The 19,189-nt window shown below is 41.0% G+C and overlaps 1 protein-coding gene across 3 annotated transcripts in view; it reads right to left on the bottom strand.

The window, feature by feature from the left end:
- Positions 1 to 13,603, bottom strand: part of CTDSPL (CTD small phosphatase like) — an 85,509-nt gene extending 71,906 nt beyond the window's left edge. For 2 of the 3 annotated variants that reach the window (XM_074830686.1, XM_074830705.1), the window contains exon 1: positions 13,246 to 13,603. In XM_074830686.1, the coding sequence (XP_074686787.1) occupies positions 13,246 to 13,321 (76 nt within the window). In that variant the 5' untranslated portion in view covers positions 13,322 to 13,603. The remainder of the gene's footprint in view (positions 1 to 13,245) is intronic. The other variant, XM_074830694.1, reaches the window with a different exon arrangement.
- Positions 13,604 to 19,189: the final 5,586 nt, after the last annotated feature.

The raw sequence follows: 19,189 nt of genomic DNA, 5'->3' as shown, positions 1-19,189 counted from the left end.
TGCATCCTACAAGTGCCTGCCTTTCCTCCACCAATTATGAAAACAAACCCATTTTATTCACTGGCACACACGACAAAGCCACATGTTAATTTTTATTGAGCATCAAAGATTGTTTTATCAAAAAACAGAAAAATATTCGAACACATTGAACAAATGGGAGATGCCCCGACCTCTAACTTTATCAACCAAAGGAAGAAAAACTCTCCCATTTCTGACCACCTGGTAAGGCACAGCAACATTTCCATTTTTCAGACACGAAAACGTTCCCAACATTGCTAGCAACAGCTCAAGTACTTGACTGAAAAAGTTCTACCAGATATTTAAGTATTGCATTATTTAGGACTCCTCCAAGCACGGCAAATAACCATACTTAAAATACAAGTGACGGCAGAAAGCCTTGTTTCTAAGAAAATATTGCCAAACTAAGATCATCAAAGATGAGCAGCACACCATCTCTTCCAGTCACGCATCCTCAGCTGAGGGAAAACAGAAAATGCGGCTCAGCTCTTCCTCAAAAAGCACCAAAACACTGAAATCAATATACAGGTGGTGGTTGTGAATAAACATGGCAAAACAACCCCAGGCAGCGGGGAGGGGAGTTAGCGATGGGCAGTGAGTGCAGAGGCCCTGGCACATCTCCTGGCACCTCCCAGCTCCCCATGGGGCAAGAATAATTGTATGTGGTCCTCCCAGTAATCAACAGAAGTGGCATATTTGGCCACTTCGACCAAAAGGCGGGTCATGGTTTAGAAGCACATTGGTATTATTTCCTGTGAGTGTTCCAAGGGCTGCATTTAACCTCTGGGAAGTGATATGAATAGATGTGATGTTTTCCAGAGGGAAGGGTCAGTTTTACCCAAACACTGCTGAAGAAGCATCTTCAGGTTAAGCATTAGAGTCCTTCACTCAGTTTATATGTTTTAATTTTTTCTAGAAGAATTAAAGAGTGACTTCTTCTAGTAAATACCTGATGCTCCCTTTCACTAGAACACAAATCAAGAATTTAACATGTTCATATTCGACTCTTGCTCAATATATTTTTACTATTGTTTAACATGCAAGACAATTGTTTACAGAGAAGTTAACTCACGCAGACTTTGCAAAGAAAACACAAGAATCTATAGGTGTTTTGCCACTTAGTAAACTTGAGATTTAAAAAAAAGTGTTTCTGAATACTGGGTCCCAACAGTAACCTTAACACATTAGGAAAATACTCAGTGTTTGTTACAGCACAAGACCATCAAACCTCAAGAAATGTTTCATTGCTTTGTATGATGAAATAGAAAGCAAAACCGAAACTGCTTTCAAAGACATCTGCCTACTGGACTTGGTAGTCATTTCCACAACTGCAACATTTTATTAGCTATTTAACTGAAAATACAGGATAGAGATTCCCAGACAAACACAGTTGCTGTACACATATGGTCTTAATTAAAGCAAGAAAGCCTGTTTACTCCTGTAAAATACTTAACAGCCAGCTAGCTGAATATTGCCTAATCAGCTACTGAAAAGGTGAAAACTGTGAACCTGTTTTTCAGTCAGAATTATTATCCATTCAAAACTGTCATAATCATCCAAACCAGAAATCTTTGCTGACCTGATTAGCAGAAGAGAAGATAAAGCCATTTGTGTTACTTGAAGGCTATCATACAAAGACCACCTACAGTGGGACTTAGGAAATCATCTTCACAGTAAAAAATTGCACTTTTTTTTTTTTTTTTTTTTTTTAATAAGAGCAGCATGTATTGGTCCAGCAATTACTTGAAAATAGTTTAAAAACACCACCACAGATTTCTGGTTTTGTTTTCCCACCTTGACTCCAACTGGTAATTTAAAGTGGACAATAGAAATATTTTACTTCAACCTTGCATATCAGCAAAGGAAAAAAAAATAAAAATCAAGTGTTCTGGTAAGTAGTAAGTGCATTACTGTTTGCTGAAAAAAAATTATCTTCTATCTATGGACTTTTATGATTATTTGAAGTGAATTTCAACATCTGCCCATCCATAGCACTAAGGATAAACAAAGCCTACACTAAACAGGTAGTCCTATATTCAACATGCTAAAGTTAATATCTCAGCATGTCCTGTGATGAGTCAACCCAGCTGTATTCTACTCTTATCTTTCTTTAGTGCCCATTGAAGACATTTCCAAAACAAAACCAGTGTTACTTCTATATTTTAGTACAAACACTACTCAAGTGCATATCCTCATACACTAACATCACACTTTCTCAAGGGGTTGGGGAGTGTGTTTTGTACAGACTGAATGCCAGGTTACATTGCTAAAAATCGTGTACTGCTATGTCCTTCTGGTCATCATCACAAGGCTGGTTCTTACATCCCTGCTAATACTACTGTGATTTTTTTTTGTTTCCTTTTTCTTTTGGGGGTGGGTGGGGGTGTGTGTGTGTGTGTGTTGGTTTTTTGTTTTCTTGGGTTTAGGAGCAGAGGAGAGTTATTTTTTATGTTGCAAAGCTTCAATAAATATTTTTAGAAACACCATTTAGGAAGATTGCAAGTGTTACTTGAACAGAGTTTGGTGAAAGAACCACTGTGGAAACTGTATTTGAACAGAACCACAGTAGTGCAAGGTCAACATGAAGTTTTGCACTTCAGGGCTCAATCTAGCATATTAGTGCAAAATTAAATGGCTTAGTTTAATTCGTTCTATTTAGGATGGTTCCTGAAATGACACTTTGAACTGAAATTATAAAGCAAAACCTTCTTCTGATCTCATCTTTTCTTGAGATGTGATACTGTAGTTACTAATGCTACTCTGCATCTAATGGAAATGGTATCTTACTGATGAACCTAAAGACACCTGCTCCATAGGAATCTACTGAAGTTGTTTCTTACATCTGGGGCAGGTTTTGTCTGAAAGCTCATCTTTCTCCTATTAATAATATTACAGATTTGTAACAGGCAATAGGAACAGTATTTAGTTAAGTTTAAACTAAACAACTGTTTGACTTAAAGGCGTTGAAAAGAATCCACCACTACCAAAACAACTGAGGTAGTGACATTTTCAAAAAAACTCTGCTCTCAGAGCTCACTTGCCTGCCAGAATGATGCTAAACAGGTAATTTATAATAAAGTGCTGCAGTAATAGTACAAGTAAATACAAGAATGAGACCTGAACAGATTGTTGTTTCAAAACTGCCAAGTTTGACTTACAGTTTTGTTCAAATTTTTATTCTTTTTCCTGCCATGACATGTTTACAAAAGAAAAAGTGGCGACAACTGTAGGGTAATATGTTGAGCACCAACAAGTCTGAAAGACTTAACAGAAAAAAAACCCCACACTATCATAATACGAACAGTGAATGCTCCTTGTAGTAATACTAGTTAGTGTGTCTAAATCGTTATCATCCTTTCCAATACACACATCGTGAATTTGCTGGAGTGTTTCAAATTTCTTATGGGGCAGGAAAGAAAGGCATTTGAACTTCAGGGCACAGTTCGCATTAAGCTGTCAGTTTTATCATGATAATCTGGAGCCAGAAACATTCCAGTATTCAATGCACTCTAACATTTAGAAGGACATTTCTTGGTTTTTCTAGGTTTCGCTTTCATTCTCCATTAAACTTCACCATACTTGCTTCCTTGACATCTTTAATCTCAACACAAGAGGGAAACTTCCAGAAAGACATGAGATTTTGAAATGTGAGGGAAACGGAGTTCCACAACTATGTACTCGCGATAAACCCGATTAAACAAATCCACTTAAAATCTCATTCCTTTGTGGATAAGCACAGACCTCTACACAGATGCAAATTGTTTTACAGTTATGTTGTAAACCCCCTCCTTCTGGGACTTTTCAATTTATGTCAATGTGTAATTAGCAAATGAATTGCGCTGTAGATTGCATTCAGTACTCTTTTCCTTTTCTTTTTTTAATTCCCCAACTAACATAACCTCCTCCTCCCACTTCCAAAACTCTCAAATCATTTTCAGCTTATTGATTCTCAACAAAATCAGCTTCATATCATAAAAAGTCATGAGAATTGGCAACTGGCCAACAAATGACTTGGCAGAGGGAATCATCCTCCAGCACACAGAACCCATCACAGGAAAACTGTTGATGAGAGTTCACGATAATTCTAAGTACAGATACTTGACATGTTCAGTTGGTCACTATGTAAAGATATCTTCCCCTTCCTTCCCCTATTGACTGATGACACACAATTCATATGCTGAAATGCGATCAGTACCTTTATAACATTATTTTTCTGTACCTTCATAAGATTACTTTTATTATAATAAATGCAAATTGCTGTCAGTTAATCCTCTTTAGGAATTTCCAGATAAACTATTTTGGCAACCACATCTTCAAGGATTATGCAGGTCACCCATACGATGCATGAGCAAACGCTTCCTTTTACCCAAAGGGTCTAGGTCTATTGTGTCTTTAATTCTGAAGCCATGCTGTATTGTGGAGAGAGCCCTGGCATACTTACTCTATTTTACTGGTTATTTTTCATGCACCTCCCCCCCTTAAATGCAGCAAAACATTCACTCAAGTTTTTTAACCAACTGTTACAAAGACATAAACATCTTGGTTTTAAGAACCAAAACTGCTATACAGCGGTGGCGATCCTGCATCACACATAAGATGAAGACCTTTATCTTCCCAGACTTTAATAGGGAGTTAAGAAACAGTGAGAACATCTCTCCTTATAAGATAGCTCCTCTGTCATTTTGGCCAACTTAACAGGCACCAATCCATCCATGCAGTATGGTCCCGGGTTCCTCATCACTGCACCATCTCACTCCACAAACATCTACTATAGCTTCTCATACCAGAATTATTCCTGGACACTGCCACTAGTGCCAAGGGCCTCTGAGTCCCTTAAACTTCAGCATCATCAGAGCACAAAGAGGCAGATGTTGCAATCCAGAAACTTATGATAAGAAAAAAAGGCAAGAAAGCAAAATACAGCAAGGCACAGAATTAAAAAAAAAAAAACAAAACAAAACAAAGGACAAAGCTTCACTCCAAAAATCCCTGTAAAATACTTGCTTACACTGTTTTTCCTGAAATGCTTTGCTTTACACTGCATTCATCAAATTGTTAATGTGTATCTTTAACCAATTTTAGTTTTAGTTTACAAGAAGTCCCATGAGCCTTTTTTTTTTTTTTTTTTAATTTGTAAGGCTTTTGTGAAGGTTTATTGAGATCCTTTATAATCTTAAAAGTTCCTTTCTCTCCAGGTAGTAAGTATCAGATCTTTCAATGTGCTTGGCTGAAGCAAATGTAAGTTCTAGGAACGTGTCACCATTGACCACTTCTTTGCAGAACACTTCTAGCTGAACCATCACAGGAAAAATTGCCAACTTCACAGTTCAAGCAAACCTTAGACTGCAAAACAACTTCAAAACCTACACCCACCATTTTGAACTTTACCAAAGCTTTCTGGTAACCACATGTACATGCATTCATGGGCAACCAATGCAAGTATGTAAATATTCAAGCATTTATATACAAAACAGCTTTTGTGGACAAAAATAAGGAAGCATTGCATGCAAACTGTTAACTGCATGCTCAGAACAACTTTCTACAAAATTCATACCTTTAAAAAAATTCTTTTACTAACATTACTTCAAAGAAACATGCCTGGATTCTTCTGTATGTGTCCACTGTAATAGCATCCATTGTGGCAGAATTTTTTTCTGACAGCTATGAAGATGGAAACTGATCCATCTACCCAAAATGTTCTCTGAGGCTAGGTGTTCACCCCCAAGCGCTGGAGATACATGTCTCCCTCTTCCTCCCAGAGGCCAGGAGAGGAATGCTATACACCAAGTTGATGACCAAGCTTTGCAAATCATCAAATAAACAAGAAGTTTAAAATTTTACTGCTGATTACAGCAGACAAGGAAACAGCAAGATTAGTTTTACTGCTAATTCTGCTGGGAATCCTGGAGGACAACTCAGGAAGCAAGAGAGCTGCGGGGGTGGGGGAGAGCACAGTGGTGAATAAAAATCAATACATCATTTTCTACCAAGAAAATAAGGAGGTCCTGAAACAGTAGCAGAAAATAACTGACAGAACTGGCTGACCAGTTAGTCACCAGAGATGACTCGACTTTAAACAAAACCATCAATATACAAACTGTAACTTCAGGTTGTCCTTCATGAAATACTTGTTTCCTACAAAACTGACCTGAATTTTTATAAGCATTTTAAAAAGTTACATACACAGTAGGTTTTGACAGATCAGGCATCCTTCATTTGGGGTTGCTCTTCTGGTCAAAATATGTCCTGCAGTATCTTATTTGCCCCTGTCAGTCTTTAAATATACTAAGAAACATTCAGAAGACAGCAATAGTTCTTCCTTGCAAAAAGAAATAAGGAAAAAATCTTATTAAAAACCACTGACATACTTAGAATCCAACTCTACCATGTTTTTATTCATATTTAACTCACAATAAATTTTCTAGATAATAGAATTCTAGTTTTTAGTACAGTCCATCACTTCTAATAATGGTGTTTTCTTTTTACAAATCATATTTTATTATCTTGTACAAAGAAAACAAGACATGGCACTTTTATGCAAGCGATCATTTTGATAACGTACTGAATAAAGCCTAAAAACTTTATGTAGGCCCAACACCACACACAGAACTTTCGCTGCTCATTTGTCTAAAGCTGGTATTTCTACCGCTAATATCTGTGTTACACAGTAGTAGCTGGTACTGAAAGGACTGGACTGTGTAAGACTCACTTTGATTTATTTTTTTTTTGTCCTATAGCAAACATTCTAGAAATACAAAAAAGGCCAAAATTATACCACAGTAGACCACGTGGAACATATTTTTACTCTGATCTATTTAGATGTTACACCTTCCGTATTTGTCACATCTATGTCCATTTTATGTCTTAACCTCTCCAGGTAAAAATAAAGCAAGACTCCATCAAACTCCAGCAAAAGTAGAATTTATAGAAGATTGACATTTCCAATGTGAAACTCTTAAAAACGTCTCTGGCTACATTACAGCACAAAAGGCATCTTTCCTCTGTGCCTGCCCGCAGCCCCTTACAGAAAAGCTCTGGAAGTTCAGCAAAGCGTTTAAACCCCCTGATACCATGTCATCCTATTTGAGCCTCCTGGTCAGGAAGATGAGCACTGAAAATACAGCTTATATCAATATCATTCAATAAAATAGACACATGGAGACTTCAGAGATGCTGCTGAGTGGTTTTTTTGAGATTTTCCAGCCAGGTCTCCATCGCTGAGAGGAATCCCTACTACCAATCCAGATGTGGTCTTTAAACTTCTAAATAGGCTTGCTCATTAGCTCTATCAGCTGTTCTCTTATTTCAGCTCGGAAAATTCCTGCCCCTTTCTGGATATACTTATGAACTGGGATAAGGGAACACACACAACCACCCAAGTGGGCAGACAGAGACCCACCAACTTCATCGCTAGAGTAGCACTGCCCAGGAGTGGTACGAGGATGGATGGGGTCAGGGAGCCCGTTGCAGACACTGAACCTATTCCCTGTCCCACCATCAGTCCCCGTATGGGCTCAGCAGCCCTCAAGAGCCAGGACTTCATACCCTCTGCTCTGTCCCTCAAATAGGCTGGAGCACTTTGGCAGCTCCTTCCCTGTCCTACATAGATCCACATGCCTAGCTTCTCTCCTCCCAGCAAGATATATCCCCCAGGCAGGGAGGAGAAGGAGGGATAAGCCACATCTTCCCCTACTGATCTGCACAGTGGGTAAAAACCTAAGGAAGAACGTAGAGAGTTAGACCTATCTGCTTTTCCTATTTCTTAGAAAAAGGAAAATGTTAAATCTTGTGGATAGAAACACTTAAAATATGATTCAAAGCAATGCATCTGAAATACTCCGTTGAGTAGGGTTGAGTAATGGACAAATTCATTCCCCAAGTTAACATTTCCATACCCAAGATTGCCCAAAACTGGGTTTTTAATGGAAAATGTTATACTGAGCACCAACCACGGTGGCCATTGCCAACAACTCTTCCAACCCAAAATTTAGCAAAAAACGAAGGTGCACTTGCTTCCAGAGTGAATATTTAAGATTCAACATATAAAAATTGCAGGCTAGAACTAATTTGCAACCATTTTCATATTTGAATGATGACTTTTACAAGATAGTAAAACTCATAAATTAAGTGTTTCATAACAGAAAAATAAGCTTCCCACAGTTAAATCTATCTACCACGCAAACAGGAGCAATGTCTGTCACCAACACTGACCAAATAACTGTTTCATTTCTCTTAGCTTTCACTTTCTCAGCGTTTTAGTTTTGTATCCCTTTAAAGAAACTCCATTATCCTGAGGCTTATTTGTAATGTTCAGATTAAATTCTGAAAGATGAAGCATCGATCACACTGCATTTTACCGATTATCTCAGAAAATGCTATTTGCATTTCTGAATACTGAATTTACAAAATGTAGGTCAACTTTATTTTTTTAAAGGCATGTTAAACTTCTGAACACTTCAGTTAAATCACTGCATTGAAACAAATATGAATTTGAGATGACATGCGCTATGAAGAAATGATAATGCTGTAGCTTACAGACACGGACTGAATATTAGATATTCATGCAAATTATCATTCACATTACTGCCAGTACACTTCAGCTTGTTAACTGCTACCCTAAATCAAATCTTGGGTTACTACAGGTTACTACAGTCTCCCTGGAACATAAAACCTACTGTACAGTTCTCTGGTTTCATATAACAACTATGTCATTAGTTAATGATTTAAAATTTTACCCTCTGCAAGCAACTCACATTCCAATGTAGTACTGGAGTGGTTTCCACATCCATTTTTTTTAAATGCTACTTCAAAGTTAAAATTCTTAAGTTAACATTATAAAAATTTGTTGAGACAATGTCTCAGGAACATTAACATATCTTCAAAGGTTTGAGTACTCTGAATCCTGATGATGTAATGGCAAAAAAGAATTTTCTAAATGTTTTTATATATTTTCAAAATGCTTTTTACTGAAGACACACTTAAAGACACTTATTTTGGCTTTTAACTTGAGATCTTAAGAACTTGTTACTTTAAATGATAATGAATACTGGTCTCCTTGCTGTTTTTTCCAATATTATTTGAAAGAAAGGAAGGCAAAAAAAGTCTGCCTGTTTGCAAAAACATCCTCAGGGAATTACACTGTTCACTAAAAAAAAAAAAAAAAATTACAATGGTCTAGGTTCCACTGTGGACCTTTTTCAAATAACTTACTGCAGAAGAAAATACACTTCTGTAGGGACACTAAAACATTCAGTTACTCTAAATAACTGAAAATAGATGCTCAGCTGACAGGCAAATTTTATAGAAGTCAGGAAAGATGGATCTGAAGAGAGAAAATGCAACACCACAGCCTGAAGGATTTGGTACCTGAAGGAGGACTGGACTATTATTACACTACTAATTAACCTGCCACATGGAAACAGCCGAAACTTTGCATCACTTATGAGGATCAAATAAAAGCACATAGGTAAAAAAGGGAGATTCACTTCTTTGGACTAAATGCCTATTACCCATCTGTGACCACACTTTCTACATTACACTCAGTACAAAGACTTGTCAGGATTGCACTGTTTTCTATAGATTTATCTGTATAGATTTTACATTAGAGGTCACTGTTCAACTAATAAATAAGAATTAATACTTCCCTTATAAAATAAGGTTGATTTTATTTGTAGAATGGATTATACAGAAATTCAGATTTTCAGTTTTTCTTTGTAGTTATTTACATTTTTTCTTAGTTGCTCACATTTATTACTGATACAACCCCTTCTCACATACTTATGTCTCCTTTTTAATTTCAAGTCTTGTTAATGCTTCCAATTTCCAGAAGCGCCAAATGACCACAACATAAAATATTTCTGCGAAGAACTACTATTTTTGTTACTTACAGGGAATTAAATTCTCCATTAATCTAGTGCTCAAAATATTTTTAACCACCTATGTTTCATTTCCAACTGGGAGAACATAAGCTTCTACTTCCCAGAACCAATTTAATGAGACAAATAGGGACTAAAATCCTCCAGGAGCATGAACACCACAGGCATTTCAGAACAAACATTACAATAATAATAAAATATGATTGTAGCAACTTTCCATGCTCAGCTTTCATTCTGACAGACAACTAAATACAGTGCACCACCATGTGGCAACGTATTAGGGAATGGTTCATGTACCGAGATCTGTTTCCACCTTCAAAATTTTTTACTATTTGTTAAAAATAAATGTGGACAGTTCCATCTTAGTATTAATAAGCTCCTGTGTTACAAGTTTTCACAGCTTCACTTATCCCAAAAGCTGATTTTTAATATATCCGAATTAGCAAGAAAACATCTGGGTATTTTTATTCGTAAAGCACATTATTTACCTAAAAACCTAACTGACCCACAACCAGAGAATGGCTCTGTTTCTTGCCAATCACACTCCCCTGCAGAAGAGAAATTGGGCATGAGCACAGACTGCACATCAAGCTCCTTTTAAAACAGAAATACATTTTAAAAAAATAAATCAAGCTACACGACGGACTCATGGCTGATTAAAAGCTTCAAAAAAATCTTGGAAAAAAATCAAACACTTGAAGGTATACACATGCATTATTTAGCAGTTGCTCAGCTACTGTAAAACTGCTTCGCTGCAGCTTAACAAGAAGAAAAAATTGGTTTTTTTCCACGGGAAACACCAACAGAAGGTCCCCAAAACCCTAAGAAAACCCTGACTCCCAGAGCCACTACATGCCACTTAGTACCCTGGAACATATTTCTGCAGACAAATGCTAAACTTGGAGGAAAAAGCAGGTTTTCATTAAACTGGACAGCCTTCGCTCACACAGTACTGTGCTGTTGTAATTCACTGTATTAAAAATTTCAGAAGATAGGCTCAGGTGATTCTTGTACTCTTTAAATAAAGAGTTAATTCATTATGCCTTAACATATTTGTTAGCCATTTTGTACCAATACATTCAGTTCAACTGGAATTAGCAGTGAAGACTCACTGGAAACACCAGCCTCCCACTAAGAACCTATCTGTATTCACCATCTCAGCTTCAGGCTCTCTCATAACTCACCGGACCTAAAGGCTTTGCTAAAACTGTTAAGAAATCTAACAGAAAATTGGGTGACGCGATATGCAACCACGCAAGGAAGGTTGGTTGCACGACGGGTTTTCACAAGCTCTGTACCTCAAGCAGTGGGAAAACCTGTAGTGGAAGAGGTAGGAGCAAGCAGCACTCTCCTCCCAGAGCCGAGGACGGACAGACCTGCAATTCTCTTTCTGCAAAAGTTGCTCTGGCGCGATTTGAGAGTCTCACCACAGAGCACATAGTCGATCCAAAGCATGCACTTTAACCACATTTTAAAAAAAATACAGAAAAAACATTAATCCAAGTCCTGTATTAAGATCATGCTGAAGTTTCCTCTTGTCTCAAACTCCAACTACCCTCCTTTCACTCTCCCCAGTCCACACTCGCTAACACGCAGCCTGAAAAGTCCCTGCTATGCAATTAAGACCATCGCGACTTTCTGCCAAAGACAAACCAATAGCAAGGACACAATGCACATTATGCAAGTTACTGCACAGTTATGCAAGTTATATGCATATTTTCGCTACACAGCGTAGCTCACTGTACCAAAGAGTCTGAAGACAATTATTTGATGTGGATGCTTACTCTTATTTTGAACTGTTGAATTTTCCTCTACTTGTCCCAACTGGCTTTTACACACTAAAATTTCAACCAGCTCCTAACAATATTAATGAAGCTCTTCCAGTATGTACAATTATATAGGCCATTAAGACCCCAACAACATCTGAGCACGGTATCACGTAAGTCTACTCCAACCCAGGTCTTAGGAGACATCATAGGCAGAGCAACAGCAACTTACTGTAGATACCCCATGCTCAACATTACCAAAACATAAGAAAACATCAGAAAACTTCAGAGACAAACAAGGCCTCATGGTGCAAGTATCGCTTCACAAGTGATGGGAGTGAGTTAGGTGAGCACTCCTATACTGAACAAAATAATTTTTCGTGCAAACACCCCCCACGTGATGTCTTGTTTTTTAACTCTACCTCCACACTTCTGCAGTCAGCACCAGTGAGATGACAGAGATTTCACGTATAGCCTCTCATTCGAAAGTAACAGGGAGCAACTTCTCCAATGATACAAGATGAGCCACACAAAAATGGAAGCTTTCTGGATACTAAAGGCATCAATTTTAGGGGGAGATACATCCATCTACCATTTTCTGAAGACCACTCAGAGGTCTGTTACCATACCTACTAGGCATCATCGCCACACACTTCATTTTTAATTTCTGTCCGTTCTCCCCTTTCTATCGGCACTGCCTGTACAAGGCATAAACTCGACATCCAAATAACTTCCAAAATCTGTAAGAATCACACACAACTCCCCCAGAACTTGAACCCTGCCACTTACCAGTACCTTTGTCATCGCCAGCTGCAAGGACACAACCACTTAGAGCCCAAGATCCCTCTGAGCTTCCAAAAGTAAACGAGGTTAAGGGCAATCGTCAACACCTAGACTTTTGAGGAGAAGCAGCTCCTCTGGCCAGGCTAGATTCGTCTTATTTTGGAGTAAAATGTAACAAGTGTGATGGCTTATGCACAGCAACAATTACTTATCTCCAGAGTATAATAGAGCCCGCTTTTAAAAGTAGCCCATGTTTCTTTCCGAGACGCACAAGTATGCTCCAACAACAAACCTGAAAGCTACAGATTCTTAAATGTCAGGCATGAAGAAATACAGAAAAGCAGAGAGTAATCAGGAAACCTTTCCTTGCAAAAAATTTGGAGAAAAAATTTTGAAAACTTTACAGCAGAGACTTCAAAACCTTCCAACACACACAGCACGGGCATCCCCTCCCTGAAGCAGGGTACTAACTGCAAAGTGACCACCTTACAAAGTTACCTCATCGACCCTCAAGAAGCAAGAGTATTTTATTTAAATAACTGCTGATTAAAGTCAATATTTAAATGCTGTAACAAGTTCTCAGCTGTATCCAGCAAGCAGTTTCAGAGACCTTCATGCAAATATTTTCATCCCACAAAAAAAAAACCCAAACCCAACAAGCCCTCCTCTATTCCCAGCAGCCTAGAGAGACGATTATACGGTCGCTGAAGAATGCAAGTTGTTACTACATGCATTTTTAAGCAGTGATTTCCAGAAAAAAAAAAACCAAACACAAACATGAAGAAAGAGAGAAGGCAGCTCACCTTTATCCTGAGTGCAGGACAGGATCTCCTCCTCTTTGGGGTTAGTCACCTGGGTGATAATGGACGGGTTGTCCATGGAAACAGAGTGAGATTCTACCTGGCTATTTCCCTCCCAGAGGCAGGCTTGTGTGCGGGGGGGATTTGTTTGTTTGTTTAAAAATCAATATGCAGATTTGTATTTAAAAAAGAAAGAAAAAAACCAACAAAAAACCACAACTCCTCCAGGAGCGAAGCCAAGCGGGGGGAGGGGGGGGAAGGGGGGAGCACGGCGCACAGGGGCCCCTCCGGTAGCGCTGCCACCGCCGCCTCCTCCAGGCGCCAATTCTCCACGGAGGCCGGGGGGGGGGGGGGGGGAGGGGGGGGGGGAAGGGGAGGGGGGGGGGGGGGGGAGGTGAATCAACCCCCCCCTTAAAAAAACCTAGTAATTAATCCAATTCACCCTTCCGGGAAGCCCTCCGCAACGTTCCCCCCGAGCCCCCGCCGGAGCCGCCGCCGCCTCCCGAGGCGGGGGAAGTGCCCCCGGCCCTCCGCGCCGCACCTCCCCCCGCGGCCAGCCCCCGCCTCACACCGCCCCCCGCATCCACCTGAGCCGCCCCGCGGGGCCTCCCCCGAGCGCGTCCCCCGGTACAGCCCCCCGCTCCCTACATACCCCCCCGCGCCGCCGCCGCCGCCGCCCTCCTCCTCAGCGCTTATCTCATCCCCGCGCCCCCCCCTCCCCGGCCCCGGCCCCCCCTCACACCTCCGCCCCGGCCCTCCCTCCCCCCCACCCCCCTTCCCGCGGGCAGCGCTGCGGGCTCAGCGGAGCGACGCCGGGCCGCCCCCTCCTCCCCCTCCTCCTCCTCCTCCTCCTCCTCCTCCCCCCTCCTCCTCCTCCTCCTCCTCCTCCTCCTCTTCTTCCTCCTCCTCCTCCCCCCTTTCCCGGGTCACGGGCCGCCGCCGTGCGCGGGCGCGGAGCGAAGCGCGGTGCAAGGGGAGGAAGGGAGGGGAAAGGGGCCGAGCCGCGCCGCGCGCCCCGGCCGCGCTCCCCGCGCTGCGCCACAGCCCGCCACCGCCGCCGCCGCGCTCGCAGCCTGTCAGCCCGCCCGGCGCGGCCCGCGCCCCGCCCCGCCCCGCCCCCGCGCCGCGGGACGCTCCAACATGGAGGCGGGGAGCGGGCAGCGCCCGGGCCCCGCTGCGCGGTAAACAAGAGGGCGGGGCCACGGGGGGCGGGTCCCCGGCGAGGGGCGTGGCCACACCGGGGGGCGTGGCGAGGCGCCTGCGGGGACGGCGCGCTGGGGGCGTCGGGGCGGGGCGCGGGGGGCGGCTATTGTTGTTGCGTACAAAAGGCTTTTTTTCCTCTCTGCCGCGAGGAGGGGGCGGCGCCGGGGGCGGGGCGGGGCTGCGGGGCGGGGCCAGCGCTCATTTGAAGGGGCCGTGGGAGCTGTGAGGCCTTCGGGAGGCGGGAAAGGGGTTTGTGCGCCGTTTCATCTCAGCCCCCCAGTTTGTACCGTGTCCTTGCTGGGCTGAGTGGGAGCTGGTTTCCTTCGGGAACAGGTCTAAATTGTCTGAGGAGGAGATGTGGGGAGTGAAATATTTTTACAAGTGGCTATGAGGTGTTTTTCAGAGGTGAGTGTGTAACTAGAAAGTACCAAGGGCAGTCTTGGCAGATTCTTTCAGAGAAAATACTTTTTATTTTTTTCCTAGAGCATCTTGAAAAGCATGTCTGACTCTCCAGGAATTCCCGGTGCTGCTGTTTGCTGGTGCATCAGGAGACAGACCGCAGTGTGTGTGCCTTGCTCCTCCTGCCCTTCTCAAGTGCTTGCTGTTGGCTAGGGTCATGGGCATGATGGTGGGGAAGGTAGGTGGGCGAGCTCACCCAGGATAATGGCTCTTTTATAGGGCTGTCAGAGTGTAAAATCAAGAGAAAACCTTTAAGAAAGCATGATGGTGTATTGAATGCAAATAAGGAATTACAGCCTCCTTTCTCTCCTAGAAAAAAAAAAATCTAATGTATATACAAGTGCTATTGCAACCTTGTTACAAAAAGGAGAGATCTCCTTTTAAATTCCATTAACTAATTGGGGAAAATCCTGCTGTAGCTGGCATAGACCCAGGCAATATAAATTTTAGTATTATTGGTTACAACAATCTTTTTTTTGCCTTAAAAGAGAAAGCCACTCCCTGTGTGTATTTTTAAAATACATATATAAAAATGTGTATATAGCTCTGAACAGTTTTACTTAACAGTAGCAAAACCACAGTATTTCAACTGCCAAGCTAGGTTGCAGAAATGACCGTTGTGTTTAATTCCAGTAACAGCAAGCAGCTGTTCTTGTTGCAGTGCTTTACCGTAGACTACAGGCCCAGCCTCGAGGAATTTCTAGTCTGTTGTAGTGCCACATCTTGTTTCTGGGGAAAATTGCTTAAAGCTCTGGGGCCTTTTTTCACTCTCAGTGAGTGTATTCCTACAGTCAACACATTAAACATGTTGCTGTGAGTCTTCAAATCGCTGCATTTGTTCAGCATAGAAAAAGTTGTTTAAAATCTGGCTGTGTTTTCTCTCACAAAACTAACACTCCCTAAACAGCAGTACATGTGGAGATACCAGTATTGCAGGTTTCTGGGACTTGTATTTTAGGTTTGCCCGTCCCGCTCTTACGACAAACACTTGCACAGGGAATGAGTGCAATGCCACTGCTTGCGTTGCATCCAATTGTGCAGGTTTCAACCTGCTGTTTAGCTTTGGCTTCTCAAAACAAGAGTCTTGCAGTTGCAAACAGTCCCTTACAGGTTAGATTGGGCACAGGTGAATAGGAGCTAGTACATGCTGGCTGATTGAATTAGTCCTGCTACCTATAAATGTTGAGAGCTCCTGCTCCCAAGCTATTATGAAGCTTTATCACAGCATTAGTTATGTTGTAATCCAGCAAGTGCTTGATCTTTTACCCGCCCAGGCACTGGAGGCATTTTTAATTATCTGAGGGTTAATTTGCATGGAAGCTTTTGCTGAAACAATAAATTCATATGTCTGTTATTATTTGGTATGAGTTTCTGTATCCATATTTATATTTGGATAAAACCAAAGTAGCTTCCTACTAACATTAAGACAAAGGGGTGGCTTCAGAGCAGGTTTGAGAGTCATCCAGTACTAAAAACATCTTCCACTTCATTGCATGGAAAGGGCAATTATAACGTGTGGTAGGAGAACATGTACTCTAATGCCTCTTTTCTATGCAGGTATGAGGAGATATAAACATCTTGTCTGATGAAAAGCATGTTTTGTAAGGCTTGACAAATATGATGTTCGCCTTGAGCCAATGTGTTATGTGTGTTTTAAATGCTGGTAAGATTGTTTTTGCAACTTACACTGTAAAACTCCAGTTGAACAGCTAGCTGTTTATTCATCTTATTAAGGAATTTGGTACTAACTTCAGTTTAGAGGGGGAACTGCTGTTTATGGCAATACATAAAGTGGAAGTAGGGTGAGAGAACATGCCAGGAGGGGCCATCTATCCCTGTGCTTGTCCCTTTGCTACTGTTATGCAGTCTCCCTCGCCCCTCCAGTCTAAAGTGGAGAGCTGAAAAGCAGGATACCAGTACCACACTAGGAGCTGTAGAAAGTCCATGCTCTTGCAGGGCAGTGGGAAGCAGAGTGCAAATTTAGGAAGCTCAGCTGTAACTGTACTGGCTGCATTGCTGTAACATAGGAAACAGGTCCATTCCTCTGAGCAGTGTTGTTCAGCCTCTCCCACCCCCCTCACTCCCATTTCTGTACTGGTTATGAGACAGGTGTAACAGAACCAAGAGCAATCCATGTTGTTTCCTTCCTGCTTTTACTTCAGAGACACTGAAGCATGTACGGTATCTTCTGTTTCTTTATATGCTACATGAACTAAATCCTAAATAATCCTGTGGAACAAGTGAATGGGTTCATCTCCATGTTACAGATGGGGGGTGGAGGCACAGACAAAACAATACTTTGCAGGAAATTGCAGTACGAGCTAGTAGGAGATCCAGATTTTCATCATGACTCCTGACATTTGTCCTTGCCACTAAAATGTGTCCCCCTTTCAATGCCATAGGATGTTTTATAATAGGGGGGAAAAATGTTTTTTAGCAGAACTGTTCTACATTAAAAGGAAGCATTTATTTTCATTGATATCAGCTCAGTGAAGGCTTGACCCTGGGCCCACAATGGGAGTTTTATCCTTGACTTTAATAGAAGAACAATCAAGGTCTTGTGTTATTACATCCTAAAGAAAGGAAAATACTGCAGTTTGTATCAATAAGATAAATGTCTCATAGTTAGTGTAAGCTGTTATATTCTTGCAATAAATAGTTTATTAGATTGATTAAATGTCTTAACTTCACTTCAGCTATTAATCAGTTTTGGCAGCTGTTTATTGCTTTGTATATTTCGAAGTAATGGAGATTATTCCTTAATTATCTCATTGCAGTTCATTCATTGTTTCCTAAATAGTGCCATTACAATGGTAAATTGCAACAGTAAAACAGTGTCAATACAAAGTTATGGAGTTCCTATTTTATGATGTATTCATAAAGTTAACGCAATCTACTTAAAATGTAGCTGTGATTTCAATGCAGTGATATGGCATAAGAGATTTTGATGAGAAAACAGTAGAACATTAAGTGTTCTGGGACTCTGCTTTCACCAAAGTAAAACATAGCATATTCCCTGTTGGAATCTAAGTGCATGTCAGAATTTATTAAACTAGTACTTACTTGATCACTTTTGGTTTCACCAAGTGTTGTGAATTCCAAAGATTTTGTGCTTTTGAATACAATGCATTTATTTCTCTTTGTCTGTGCAAAAAGAAATGAAAAAACTCCAAGCAATACTATCATTTAGAGGTTACTATTGTCGTTCCACAGAAGGATAAGAGAGTATACCAAATCAATCAGAAGAAAATGGCTGCTTTTAGTATTATCTTCAGATCTGGCAGCAATTCATAAAGTAGCAGTTGCATAACAATTTCCTTTTTCAGTCAACTGTAACCATACCTAACTTTAACATTATGAGTTGTCTGTTTCAGGCTGAGTTGTTTGGGAGGAATCGGTATTACTGTCAAGCTGAGAAAGATTCATGAAACCTGCTTTCAAAAACTGTAACATAAATTGTCTCCCTTCTTGCTCCCCAATAAAAGTGGGGGGTTTTGAGAAAATAACTGCAAAGTTTGTGTTCTTGGGGTTTTTTTTAATTATTGACTTTTTACTGTGAATTTGATAGCAGAAAATGTAGATCCTTGACTTGGGTTAAATTAGTGATGTAGATAAGATGAATGGGTTTTTTACTAACTTTAACAATTTATGTTCAACCCCAAATTCCTATAGACTGCTAATCTGGAAACTTTGATTAAGGAACCCAACTAAGATGAGGCCTGACTGTGCCAGATGCTAGACACCCACATGAGAAACAATGCCTGAAAAGCACTCAACCCAGTGTGAAGAAAACGTATAATTAAAATGCCTGGTGCTGGGCTGAATTCAACTGGTGACCAAGAGGTGGAAGGCTCTGTAGAGCTCATCAACTGGTGACCTACAAGTGACATATCCAGTCCTCCCTCATTGCAAATGATACAACTTTGTAAGAGAGCCTGCTTTTTTTTAGCAAGCAACTGAATTGTGTTCCAACCTTTTAAAAGACTGGCAAAGTCTCCCATTGCCCTGAGGCGCTCATCCACATCTTAGAGCGGGAGGTGAGCTGCCACCAGTATTCAACTAGCAGAGACGTTTGTGAGAAAGCTTACACCTAGTCAAAACCAGCTGACTCAAGGTGACTCTTTAAATTCTTTAGCCTAAATAATTAGGCCTAAACCAGATTAGGGTTTACTGTGGATCTTTTAAACTGCAGAAGCAGTACCACAGGGCCAGAAACAGACAGCTGGCAACAGCAACTTCAAGTAGCGTCATTGCTTGTCTATCTGCAGCCTTAGACCACAACCAC

This window comes from Strix aluco, chromosome 1 (genome assembly GCF_031877795.1).
Source record: "Strix aluco isolate bStrAlu1 chromosome 1, bStrAlu1.hap1, whole genome shotgun sequence".
Classification (NCBI taxonomy): Eukaryota; Metazoa; Chordata; class Aves; order Strigiformes; family Strigidae; genus Strix; species Strix aluco.
The sequence above is the reverse complement of the archived record's forward strand: the minus strand, read 5'-3'. Positions and strand labels throughout refer to the sequence as shown.